The sequence below is a fragment of the Pelmatolapia mariae genome, linkage group LG5 (assembly GCF_036321145.2).
Source record: "Pelmatolapia mariae isolate MD_Pm_ZW linkage group LG5, Pm_UMD_F_2, whole genome shotgun sequence".
Taxonomy (NCBI): Eukaryota; Metazoa; Chordata; class Actinopteri; order Cichliformes; family Cichlidae; genus Pelmatolapia; species Pelmatolapia mariae.
The window spans coordinates 33,583,487-33,596,637 of record NC_086231.1 but is presented as its reverse complement, the minus strand read 5'-3'; the positions used below and the strand labels follow the sequence as shown (position 1 = coordinate 33,596,637).

The 13,151-nt window shown below is 42.4% G+C and overlaps 1 protein-coding gene across 1 annotated transcript; it reads left to right on the top strand.

Moving 5' to 3' along the window:
* Window positions 1-4,423: 4,423 nt before the first annotated feature.
* On the top strand, window positions 4,424-12,946 carry si:ch211-117k10.3 (Krueppel-like factor 15). The gene is made up of 3 exons (XM_063474827.1): window positions 4,424-4,563; window positions 7,185-8,357; window positions 10,566-12,946. The coding sequence occupies exons 2-3, from the start codon at window positions 7,252-7,254 to the stop codon at window positions 10,732-10,734; spliced, it is 1,275 nt and encodes a 424-aa protein (XP_063330897.1). The 5' UTR covers window positions 4,424-4,563; window positions 7,185-7,251; the 3' UTR covers window positions 10,735-12,946.
* Window positions 12,947-13,151: the final 205 nt, after the last annotated feature.

Genomic DNA, 13,151 nt, shown 5'->3' with positions numbered 1-13,151 from the left:
GGATTTTGTTTTTAAGTTGTCCTAATTGTTTTCTGAATCTTATAGGTTTAAAGAATGGTAGAAGGTTTAAAAAGTCGTACTTTGAAATGTAGCCATGACATGTGAATAAATGTGTTGTTTTATTGGCTTTAATATTTTCCAATTTTAGTCACGTTTAGTGTAAAGATTCATCTTCTGTCTGAGTTCCGTAGCCCTTCCAAACCACCAGAGGGCCCCTTTGCACAACAGAAAAGCTGCACAGCATGAAGTGTAAATGCATGAAGGTATTCTTGCAGGGCAACTTTTATATGTTCATTCTTCTAACAGTGTACATGCATTAACAAATGTGATCTTGATATGTTGAGAGTTTTTTTAAATAAAAGTTTTATGCCCTCAAAATAATGTGGAATATTACAGCTTTCATGTTGATGGAGTATAAATCAAGGTTTGAAGTTTGGTTTTGCCTAGCAGTGAGCATGCGTTTCATCAGTTCCTCCAAAGCATGAAGATCATTCTTAGCACGTCAACACTTTGTGCCGAGATTCTCTCACATCTCCACAAGGAGATGCTTGAAGTGCTCAAACAAATTTGACTTTAGAATTCTTTTAAAACTTGAACTATGATGTTAATATTAATCTCTTCCTCCCCTCACTCCCAACCAGTCGCAGTAGACGACTGAGTCTGGTTCTGCTGGAGGTTTCTTGCTGTTAAAAGGGAGTTTTTCCTTCCCACCGTCACCAAGTGCTTGCTCAAAGGGGGCCATCTGATTGTTGTGCTTTTCTGTGTTATTGTAGGGTTTTACCTTACAATATAAAGCACCTTGAGCTGTGATTTGGCTCCATATAAATAAAATTGAATTGATAATGTTTATTGTATTATATATTACTAATAACTGTCAGTGTTTCAAAATGCGTATGTGTATTTGGTCTTCAGATTATTTTCTGATAATTAAAGACTTCATCAATGAATAATTTTGTTAAAGAAAACAGAAAATAGTATGTTATGATATATTTATCTTTAAAGTGTTGATTGCAGCCTTACAGCAAACAAATGAACTCAATATAAAAGAAAACTAAGGCCACTTGGGAAGTGATCCAGATCCTCATTATAACTGGAGAAGTTCCACCAAGTTTCATGAAATTGTAGGTCTTGTAGTTTTCGCATGATCTATTTAAAAGACACACAAACTTAAATACTGAAACATACCAGAATATAAATCTATTTTTGACACACAGTCCCAGTACAACACAGGCCTGTCATAGTGTACTTCTGCTGTGAATATTTTAACAGACGTAAATATTATGAAGTAATGGGTCACCTGAGTGATCAGTGGACACTGGTAGTGGATGTAAATCCCTCTTCTCTAATATCCTTTATATCAACACCCCAGTAATGAAACTGTTTTTGAGCCACAGAAAGTGATGTAGTGCTGCTGAGCCAAAAATGCAAGTCAGTTTTTGGTGTCTGGAAGAGGCCTGAGCAAGGTTGCAAAGTGAAAACGCATTCCTCTTTCGCTGCATCATTACTGACCTCTGGCACGCCATTGCTTTTCTCCAGCCACATGAGCTCAGCCACAGCTTGCCTGTCTTTGAAATCTTCTGACTTCTCACACTGGAAATTTGTTCTGGAAAACCTGCGTTTGTAGCAGCAGAGTTAATCTGACTAACAGATCGGCCCTTACTTCTCTAATGATGCTTATTGGACAGACTTAGTCATTCAGAGTCCTGTGATCATTATTGGCAAGTTAACCAGACCTGGACTAAGAATGGTCCCAGAAAACAACAACAACAGCAATAGAAATTAATTTTAAAAATCAGGGAAGTTCTCCACAGAAAAAAGTTTGCGTTCTAGAAGAAGGGTTAATCCACATCTGTGTCAGTTTCTTCCTCTTCTGATGCTTTTAATTAACCAGATTCATGGATGGCACAAAACTAACTACTCAGGTACATCTTCATCAGCAGCACTGTTGTAATCAAAAGTCTCCAGTATCAGACAAAATGCTGCTGAGAACTAATCCTGTAAGCACACTTGTGTATCATTGTGTATTTCTTCAACAGCATAACAGCGCCCCGGTGTGGTCGGCATGACAATTACAACTTTGCCCTCTCGAATTTTCATTGCACAAATTCAAAATTCAAATTTTATTTGTCACATACACAGTCATACACAGTACGATATGCAGTGAAATGCTTAGACAACTGCTCGTGACCTAAAGAAAAAAAGACTATGAATAGGATAGGAAATAAATATGAAAATTAAAATGAAGGGTAAATTTAACTAGGAAGGAATAAAATAAAATATAAAAATTAAAGTTAAAAATAAAATAACTGTACAACAACAAATTAAAAATGAAGGGTGAATTCACCTAGGAAAGAATAAATAAAATATAAAAATTAAAGTTAAAAATAAAATAACTGTACAACAAAATACACAATACACAAATACACAATATAGAAATGTATAAGAATGTATGAAGAAATATAGAACAATAACAGCAGCTGTACAAATACTAAATGGTAATGAAGAAATATAATGTCCAGGGTTGTGCAATCCACATGTGTAAGCGTCTTGTGCAGTGCAAATATGCTTAAAGTGATTTATTTAAGTGACTTAGTGATAAAGTGATTCGATTAGATGACCACGCAGTGTAGTTGTGCAGTGGCCACTAGTGTAAAACAAATGTCCAGAATGTCCAGTGTGTGTGTGAAAGCCATATGTGTGGGTCAGTACAGTACAGTAACATTAATTAATTAACCAGATACATGCTTTGGATCACTAGAGATCCTGCATATAACAACATTTTTTTTAAATCACCTGTAATCATAAATAATCTATTGTGTAATGAGTTAATTGCTTATTCCTTAATGAAACAATAACTATGTAAATTTGAGGGGAAAAAAATAGATAAGGTGGTAATAAAATGTTATTTCCGTGTAAACGAAGGTGCAGTAACTTCTGCCAAAGCAGAATTTCTGAAAACTGAAGTCCAAGTTTAGCCAGTTTCATGTCTGCACTCGTACCGTCATGGCAAATTCGACTGAGTTCAAAAAACATCCTGACAGGGGAAAAATAATTGTGCAGACTTTGTGTTAGACTTAAAAAACATGGAGAATGAAAACGAAAAAGACGACTGTGAAAGCGTGAATGATGGATAATGGAAGTCCTACCTCAGGAGATTTAGATCATCAGGGGCTTCATTTCCTACATTGTGAATTTTTGTGCAGCAGTTTGAACCTTTTGTATATCTGTTTATGCCAAATGCCTCTGGCCATCAGACCTTCTGTGGGGATTTTAAGTTCTTATTCTTTCACATTTAAGATGATAACTTGCTGAGCCAACGGCACACATAGGCATGATTTACTCTTCTGTCCTCTTTTGAATGAGACAGTGTGACAGTTCTGCCTGATTTCAGGTAAATTTGGAGCTAATGACCTACTCGAATGTGCACATATGTCACACGTATCCTGTCATTACATTCATGATGAATTCGTGCACTTTTTACTCATAAACACCTGGACTTCAAGAGCTCAGATGTGAACGCATCACACGTGTCTGTGATTTTAAGGAATCATACCGACTATGTTATTCAGGTTGGCTGGAAATCAGAAGGACAGGCAACATTTCCACTGGATTAGTTATCAAACTAGTAACAACCCTTCAAAATCTTCTAAATAGTGTTTTATTTTTAACACTGAAAAATTAAAAAGAAACTTCTAATATCGGTCTCTTTCTTCCTTTTGCTCTGGACCAATGGTGTGTGGAGGGGATAGTCAAGTTTACCTAAAAAGATTCATAGATGGAGTAAATCACGGTCACGTGATTCAGAGCACTGTTGCCCCACAACTGGAAGATTTGAATCTTCTGGTAGGCTGGAGCCTGTGAGTGTTGACTCTGCAGGTTCTTCTGGTTCCTGCACAGGTTTTATCCAACTGTCCACATGCATGTTTGTTCCATCCATCCATCTATCCATGTTATGGGTGGATGTTGTGCTATTTGATATAAACAGATGCTCTGTGTGCCTCCCTGAAAACTACACCTAGAAGTGAAAAAAACGTTCTGCTTAACTCTAAAATGTGAAGAAAAGTCGGATTTCTCGCTTCACGGAACTTAAACAACTGGGTAGCAGTGCTTCCACGGCAGCTTTATCTCCAGCAGTAACTGCAGGTTGGTCTGATGGCCCAGGTTAATCTTGACCTCTTATCAGTGTATCCGTCACCCCCACTTCCACCTCCTTCCCCGCACATCTGCTGGCTACGGTGCATCCTGTTAAAACAGCACAGCTTCCCCTCTAACAACACATGGTAGTCAGAATTTATTGAGCGGCAGCCAATCAGCGCGTTCCTTTTTGGGCGAGCCTCCGCGGCGCTGGTCCAATCAAAGGCGCGGAAAGGGACCCGTGCCTCCGAGTTGTGCAGCGATGCCGTCACGTGACGCTGGGAAAAGAAATGCCAACATGGACCCGTGGCAAAGACGGGACGCGAGTGCGCGACGACAATAACACGACGGAGACGAGAAATAAAGGCGAAACACGGAGAGCCGTGGACTGCGCCACCTCCGCGAACACTCTCCCCGCTCTGAAGCACGGTAGGTCGAAGCAGCCGCCGGGATCGCGCCGCTCGACTCCTCCGGAAAGACCGAGGAGTATAAATAGAGCAGTTTTTATGACCCAGGCGAACTTGAGGCTCGTGGATGTCTGAGTGGGCACAGTTGTACTGCCATGCTGTCGGAGGAGCGCTCGCTCGTTTCTCAAGCAGTCGGGCCGTGGATTTTCCATCTTTTCTCTCTCGGTGATCCGACGCTCGCACTCTCTGGCGTGTTTGTGGGCGCGTCTGTGCGGCCCGTGTTTACCCTGCGCGAGCGGCCGTGCTCTGCGCGAGCAGCGAGGCCCTGCTGCCACATGTGCCCTCTGACAGCACCCACAAACAGCCTTTACATAAGCACACGGGGTTATTGTGATCAGGACGCTGGCTTTAAACATAGGGGCTGTGGACATGTGAGGGGATGTAAACGCACTCCCGGGGACCCTCCATCGGATTAAATCTGAGTCCTGACGCGTTTTGGGGTCCCAGCACTTGTTGCATAACTCTAGACAGGGTTGCTGTTTCTTACACTGTTTAGCGTTCACATCAGGCGTTTTCTGTGTTTCAGCACCAACACTGCGATGGACGTGAGAGGTCAAATGCACTGCAGCTTAGGAAATGACTTTAAAAAATAAAAGCTGCAAAAGCACACAAAATAAAAGCCAGCCTGTGGTTACAGGGCACCTGTGGTGTACCGTTAAAGAAGAGGCCTGAGTCCATGTGAACCCTGGTTCGACAGCAGAGGCGCCGCCAGAATATTTTCATAGGGGTCGCCATATGGGGGCCACTAAAAATATTGGGGTGGCACACCAAAAATATAATTTCCAATTTTATTATGCTGTTGTCAAACATAGGTTACTTGAAAAATATGGGAAAAAAAGAGAAGAATTCTATGCCTAGTTAGAAAATAGGTACATATGAAAATCAAATAAGAGGGTGGCGTCCTCTCTCTTGTGCTCACGTTTATTAGAATTACCAACACAGGACAGTCTTGTAATGGGAGGCCTCTGGGGAGACCAGCAAATTTTGAGGGGGTGGCCAGTGCCGCCCCCCCCCCCCAGGACCCCCATTGGTGGCACCCCTGGTAGCCGGCCCTTTTGCTTCTAGCTGTTGGATCTCCATAAGATCTATATGTGCATCTCCAAGGCGACAGAGTGGAGCCACAGGTTTATTGTGGTTTATTATTGGCATGCTTGTAAATAAATAAATATAACTAAAATGCAACATGTAGCCTTACATGGATTATTCTAAGCAGTATAAACAGACATGTTTGTTAGTCACTAAAATAACTGGGCAGGAAATAGCCCGGTGACAATAAAAATGTTTTAGTTGTGTCATAAGCTGCTGTGGTTAGATGAGTTATCCTCACACAGGAACAGGATTTCCAGTGTGTGGCATTCATTGAGTAAATAAGATGCTTTTATGAGCAATCAACTGTCTGAAAATTTGGTATTGATACTTAGTAATACTGTAAATGTACAGCAGCACCTCTATTTAAAGGGCCGCTTCAACCCAAATGACTAAACACCCCCCCCCCCCCCCCCCCCCACCCCCACTGGGGTTCCCACATTCTCACTCGAGTGGATAGTTGAAAGGTGGTAACCTTGCTGAAGTACAATGACAGTCAGATTTGTTGTGCCCTGATGCTGTAGCAGTGTGCTGCACAGGGGCCCTTTGTCAGAGTCCACGTTTAGTACCTGACTTGTTTAACGTTATATTAGAGCTCAAAGTATTTATTTATCCAAGTGAGGACCAGAGACTTACACTAACTGGGAGTAGACTCTGCATTGCACCACAAAGGAATTCTCACACTCCTGCTCGTACATTCTTACTTTTCTCTTCACAGAAGCAGGAAATAAACTGCCCAGAAAGTATGCATGTACCAGCGGGAGAGCACCGAATCATGTTTAACCTTGTTTGCATGCAGCAGCAAATCATTCAGCTCATCCCCAGGACATTTTTTAAAAAAGTATAAAGTCATAAAATATCGCCACAGAGATTTTTCAAGCCTCTTATATGTCTAAAAACTGCTAATAAGATAGATCGGTAAACTCCAACAGTGTATTGGCTCTGGGGGGGGGGGGGGGGGGGGGGGGCTTAGACCCAGCTGTCCGCCAGGGTCCTAATATGCTGCTATGCATGAAGAGTTTCGCAACAGTGTGACTGAGAGGATGCCATGCACTCATCTGCCAAAATTTGTTATATGTATGGACATCCCGTATTAAAAGAGAAATTTTAAATGATGCCATTACCCCAATTACCCTGCATATGTTTTTCTAGATATGATCGATATTGGACCACCTAGTACGTTTATACAGATATGTGTGTGATCTGGTTGACTGATATATGAGTCTATGTCTAATTCAGCACATCATTAGAGTATTTGCTCATTTCTTTTTCTGTGTTCCAGTATTAGTTTTAACCCTCTGACATAATCAGAGTTTACAATATAACTTTGACTTGAATATTAAGGAGAAAAACTGAAGGAGAAAAATGTTTTTTGTTGCCAAATGCATCACTATATTTATTTTAAAGTCTATAATCGAGTCATTGAGGTCCTCAGGCCCTCCTGCCTTTTTACTTTCTGCTGGGTAATAAAATCTGGTCTCACTGCTGCCTTTGCAGGTCTTTGTGTCTCCTCTTCTGGATCGAGTTTCCTCTACATCCCTTCCGCAGCGTTCGGCCAGGATCAATGGTGTCTCTCAGCAGCAGAATGCTGAGTTTGGAAAATGACCTGTTCAGGGACAGCAGCAGCCTCTTCTCCCTTGACCTCGGGGACGGAGACCGCAGCCAGGGGGGCAGTTCGGCCTCCTGCAACAGCCCAGAAGCCAGGGAAGTGGAGGTTCTGCACAGCTCCAGCCCAGGAGAGGATGAGGAAGATGAAGAAGAGGAGGAGGATGAGGATGGAGAAAAGCGTCTCCATATTTTCTTGGGAGAATTGGGAGAAGGGGAAGCTGCCAGTCAGGAGCCTAAGCTGCCTGAATTCTCGTTCCGCCCCTGTTCCCCGTTCTCCCCAACCTTGGAGGACATCGAAGAGTTTTTGAGGGAAAAGATGGAAATAGTCAAAGATGGGATGGTTGTTCCAAAGGAGGAGGCCTCCCCTCAACCATGCAGCTCCACTGACCCTCCACCTGCCTCCGCTCTCCCGGTTGCTTCCTCAGAGACTATCAATGATCCAAAGACTGATGCCTCCCAATGCACGTCTAGCTCAGATGCCGCTCAAGGCGGGAGAAATAGCCCCATTCCAGCTGACCCTTCTTCTTGTGCCCAAGTTAACCCCTCACCACCCACCTTGTCCCCACCGGTGCTCCTGGGTGCTCCTTTGGTGCTCCAACTCCAGCCTCTTCCATTGGCCCAGGCCCAGAATCCAGCAGGCTCTCCTCCAGGGGCCCAAAGTGGGATTTTGCTCACCCATGTGGTCATGGGGCTTCAAGGTGCTACAGGACAAAATGTAACCCTGCTGGCTCCCCAGGTGCCCTCCACCCACACCACTCTGTTATCACTAAACAGTGGTGATAACAAGTCAACTGACCAGAAGTATGTAAAGATCGCCCCTCTGCCAATCACTATGAGGACTCTGGAGATCACAGGCTTGACTGGGGTCGGGGGCCATGGAGGCGGTGTGCTAAAAGCAATGGCTCCTCGGATGACGAGGGTGCCACCTACTGAAAGGGTCCACAAGTGCTCCCACCCAGGCTGTGGGAAGATGTACACCAAAAGCAGCCACCTGAAAGCTCACTTCCGCCGTCACACAGGAGAGAAACCCTACACGTGTAGCTGGCCCGAGTGTGGTTGGAGGTACGGAACATGATGCAGACTGTAGCAGGTTTAACAGTTAAGATGAGGTTTTAGGGGGTTTTCCCCATGATTGATTGCTGGCACTGATTAAGCAGATGGCCTGATCCAGCAAGACTAGTTAGAGCAACAGACCCTGCACAAACACGCCACGGTACGTTTATTATAATATGAGGAAATGGAAGAAGAATAAACAATTTCAGCTGCTCCTTTATTCACAGGGGTTCGTTATGCATCCACAGAATGCTTTCATAGAAACAAAGAATTTCAGTTTCCATCTCGGTTATACTTTACGTGTTTAACAAAGCATCTTCCTGGTTAACAACCCATTAAGCTTTGTGTCTAGAAGTGCTTTTTGTCTAGTTTTTTTTTTCCTTTGGCTCCAAAGGTTTGATGGTAATCAGCAGTCAATTGTCAAAGTTATTTTGTCAATTGACAATATTATGCACATAAGTTAGCATAACTTTATATGAATACCTTCCTGTAAAAACAGTTTACTTAAAAGATGTGTGAAGCTTCCAGTTCTGGGAAGTGAAGCCAGTATTGAGGTGGCTAAAACCTGCTTTCCTTCTAACAGTCAGTAGGGGGCAGCACCTCTGGCTGCAAAATGAAGTCCGATTATATCGAAGCCTACAGCAAAATGACACTTGATCTGTGGCCTTAGTAAACGTTTAGCTCATGAGTTTATGAGATTCAAGTATTCTTCAAAACAACATGATGTTATATTCTTTATTTTTATTACGTTCATCTTGACGTCTTGACGAAAAAATCTAAAAGGCTAGCAAAGACCTGCATGTAGTTTAGTAAAAATATAACAAATTTATTATGAACAATGAAACTATTTGAAATTTGGAATACATCAAAATAATATGAATAATGTAAATAATCAAATAGATATTGAGGATTTAATACCCAGCAGGTTGCTTCAGAAAGTGTCTCATGATATGATTATGCTCACCCAGCCTTCGGGATCTTATCTTCATGTTGATGTCGACTGCTCTGCTGCACTTTTAAGCATTTTTACACTGGCTTATTTTGTCGAAGATAAAAACCGTTAACAAATGTAGAACATCAACAAAATAGATGAACGTACCAAATGTGCATGAAACATCAACAAGCATGCGCATGGTGAACGCAGTTGTAAGGTCACCATTCGGCGTTCGGTTAACTGTAAGATAGGGAACATACATACATTATTATGATATTGTGTGTTTTAGGGCGGGGCAAAAGTGGTTGAAAAGTACCTGTGAGGTGAGCTGAGATGTGATGATGATCACCGATGAGACTGAGATGGTAGTTATTAAACATAAAATGTTGGTCTCGCTGGATGGTCTCACTGATATGAAGAGAGAGGGGTGTTTGAGCCTGTGCTACAGTGTCTGCACAAGGCCTTCCTCAGCTGCTGAGGTGGTGCCTTAAATGATTGGTGAGGTAAAAAAAAATCAGATTTTTCGAAGGCTGTTAACGCACTGGAGTGCTTCATATTAATAAAGAATAATTTGTAACTGAGCGTGCTGAAACTGTTTCATATGATCATTTTCTCATTTTCATCTGCTAAATATTGATTTCAGCCTCTCAGTCTCCTGTTACCCATTGCCAGCTTATTCAGTCTTAATAAGGAATGGTGATTACGTTTGTGTCATTAAAGACTTTTAATGCCTTTTAGTTTTGAGGATTGATGTCTGGGACTTTCAAAGGAACTGAGACTTGTTTTAACTCCTTATCTAAGTTTGAAACTCTGTGAAGATAATAGTCACTTCAGAAAGTTAGCTGTTCTACTCTCTCTGTTACAGGGCTAAATGACAGACTGTGAGGAATTACAAGATAAATCCTTCTCTTTATGTCAGAGTTCCCACTTTTATTCTGTAAATGCTAAACATGACCTGCAGGTTTTTAAAAAAAAACTTACAAAAGCACAAAAACATTTGGCCAATCAGCACGCTCGGCCCCAGAAGTTCCTGAACCTTTACTGTACCTCCCACACAGGAGATCTGCTGGCAGAAGTTCTACAAATATCTCATCTTTAACTGCAAAACATAAGAATGGATTTGATTCATATAATAAATCCAATATTAATTTGTATAATCTTATCCATCATTGGGAGGAAGGGATTTGGTATGTCCCGATTAATGGATATGTTAGCTAGTGTGCATGTCTCTAAACCTCCTTCAAGCTGTGGATAACACCACCCCTCTGCTCTTGTATCTCCAGGTTCTCCCGCTCCGACGAACTGTCTCGTCACCGCCGCTCTCACTCAGGCGTCAAGCCTTACGAGTGCTCACTGTGTGAGAAGAAGTTTGCCCGCAGCGACCACCTCTCCAAACACACAAAGGTCCACCGCAGCTCCAGGCCCAGCAGGATTATCAGAGCCACCGTGTGATACCCTCAGCTGACCTGACCCCTGCCCAGCATCCACCCACCCACACCTGCCGTGCCTCCCTTGCCCAGCTTCGATCTGGGCAGCGCGGTGAGGGTCCGGGCCTCCTCAGGACTTTTGGTGCTTTACGAGCTGGACTTTCAGAAGAATCTCGGGAGTTGGCTGCCGTTTCACTTCAAAGTTTCTGTCCCGTCTCTTCCTCCCCTCCGTTTTACTTTCAGTGCTCCTTGTGAGCTGCTCATATTGTACCGAGCTAGCAGCCACCTCAGGAAAAAGTCAGCTCAAAGTGGATTTCCTGGCCTTTGCGCACTCATGCGTGGCAGAATGCAGAGCAGCAGACATTCTTATAAGGGCCCCTCTTGTAACCACTGCGTGCCCCACTGCTCCAGTTACCAAGCTGCCAGGTGCTGTGGGAAGTAGAGTGCTAACCAGTAATGGGAGCATCTGTAATTATAGAATCTTTTTTTTCTACTTTTGCAATCGATTTGCTTCCTCAAAGGTAAACTTCAGGGTTCAAATGGTTCAGATGAAGCTTCCGTTGTTGCACTTATGTGTTCTAATCGTTAACGCGATACGCGCGAGAGAGTTCGTAAACCTGCTCCCAATTTCTGAATTCTTCTGAAAGTACTTTCAGAGTGATGCCGAGGCTCCTCACAGCAGAGATGGTTTAGTCGTATTGAGCTGGTGGTGTCCCTGATAATTTGGCCAAGTTGAGCAAAACTCACTGTTTTCTGGACCACACCTCTGGCCTTGATCGCATTCATCCAGTCGTGATCCAAAATGCTTTGGACCTGTATGCCTTTTCTCAGTCCCAGTATGTCCTAATCTCTTTATCGATGCCTTTGTCCATCTCACAAAACCTCTGTTGAGCCTGCTTGTTATCATATGACTGCTCTTATTTAACTGTGACTCTGAACACGGGGTTGCCAAACCTGAAATCCCTGTTCTGGCCCTCTGTGGGAGGATGAAAATGACACCTTCGTTTATACGGTTTATAAGCTCTTTGTTCTCTGGAAATCATTGTGCAGCCCACTGATGTGGCTTAAAAAACATACACGCACACACACACACAAAGTAGTTATGGGCCTATAAGGTGCAAGGTGATGTGAAACTTTGCTCTTTTTTTTTAATTTACAGTAACACTTACTGTAAACGTTTATTTTTTTGGTTATAGCAGCAAGAAAAGCTAATAGTATGAATAGCTGGAAAGGCAGCTAACATCTATCCAATCATTTGTATTAGCATATTCAATATAATGTGTACTGAATATTAAGGACACAGATGACGTGTACAGCTTGTAGCCTTTATATAGATGTTTGTTTGTTTTGAAATCCAAGGATTTTCAATCAGCGCATTAAGCTATTCAGTGGTGTTCCTGGAGAGGTTTTCAGTCTGTTATGTGAGTTTGATTGTAGCGCAATCAGTCTGTGGAATGTCGGACTGATTATGCTCTGGGATTTGGAGTCCCGCTCTACCCGTTCACATAAACCATTAAGCTGAGTCTGCTGGTCTCAAGTGCACTTGTGCTAGTGAAAAGTGAGAAACAGTCAGAAAACACTCCTGCTCTTATGGCAGTTCCATAAAATGCACTGGAACAGCAAAATGCAAAAAAAATAGTGAAGCAATTTTTGTAAGGAAGGTTCAACTGCCCGTGGCGGTCGGTATTACCGTGTGTTATTTGATCTCAACATTGTGGTGCTTGTTAACCTACCGGTGCTTCACAAAATAGGCTGTAATTACAAGCGTAACGCCTCACATAGTTGGATTATCTCTGTTGAAAAGGCACTTACTACTACAAACTGCAGGCTACCGGCAGTCTTAACTTTAGCTCGAGCAACACTGGTGCTTATGGATAAGCGCAAAAATAGAGCACTTATTTACACAGTAATCGTTCTTATATCTGTGATTCTTAGCATTCTGGATACCCTAGGTTTCATTCTTTCCAAGCAGCCATGCTCTGTAGCGTAGAAACAGACGGGCAGACGTGTTTATCTGTCTGAACCAGTGCTGTCTTTGTGTCTGAGCCTCCCCAGGCTGCTTCTACTGACCTACATCCAGACCTGTATTCCCTAATCATCATCATCCAATTCTCTCTCTCTGTGTGATGCCTGAGCACAGGCGATATTTTCTTTTTGTTTTGTTTTTGTTTGTTTGTTTTTTTGAATACCAGAAATGCTATTTTCCTATTTGCAGAAATAAAATTTAAAAAAAAAGAAAAACACTAATCCTTTTGCTATGTTGTTATTCCAGTAACGCTTGTTAGGCAGACATAGATCAACATTTGCTACGAGGTTTACAGTGACAATGTACCAGCATGTGAGAAAATAACAAGTATAGAAATGGTGTGAAAGTATTTTTATTCACACTCAGCCTTTTTATAACAAGCTTATAGTGTGAAATATCTGTGTACAGATGGAAAC

What these genes read in the sequence shown, in the direction of transcription:
- si:ch211-117k10.3 (XM_063474827.1), top strand. Translation starts at nt 7,252, where the DNA reads ATGGTGTCTCTCAGCAGCAGAATGCTGAGTTTGGAAAATGACCTGTTC. An exon ending in TGGCCCGAGTGTGGTTGGAG is followed by an intron (nt 8,358 to 10,565) that starts GTACGGAACATG and finishes TTGTATCTCCAG; the next exon opens with GTTCTCCCGCTCCGACGAAC.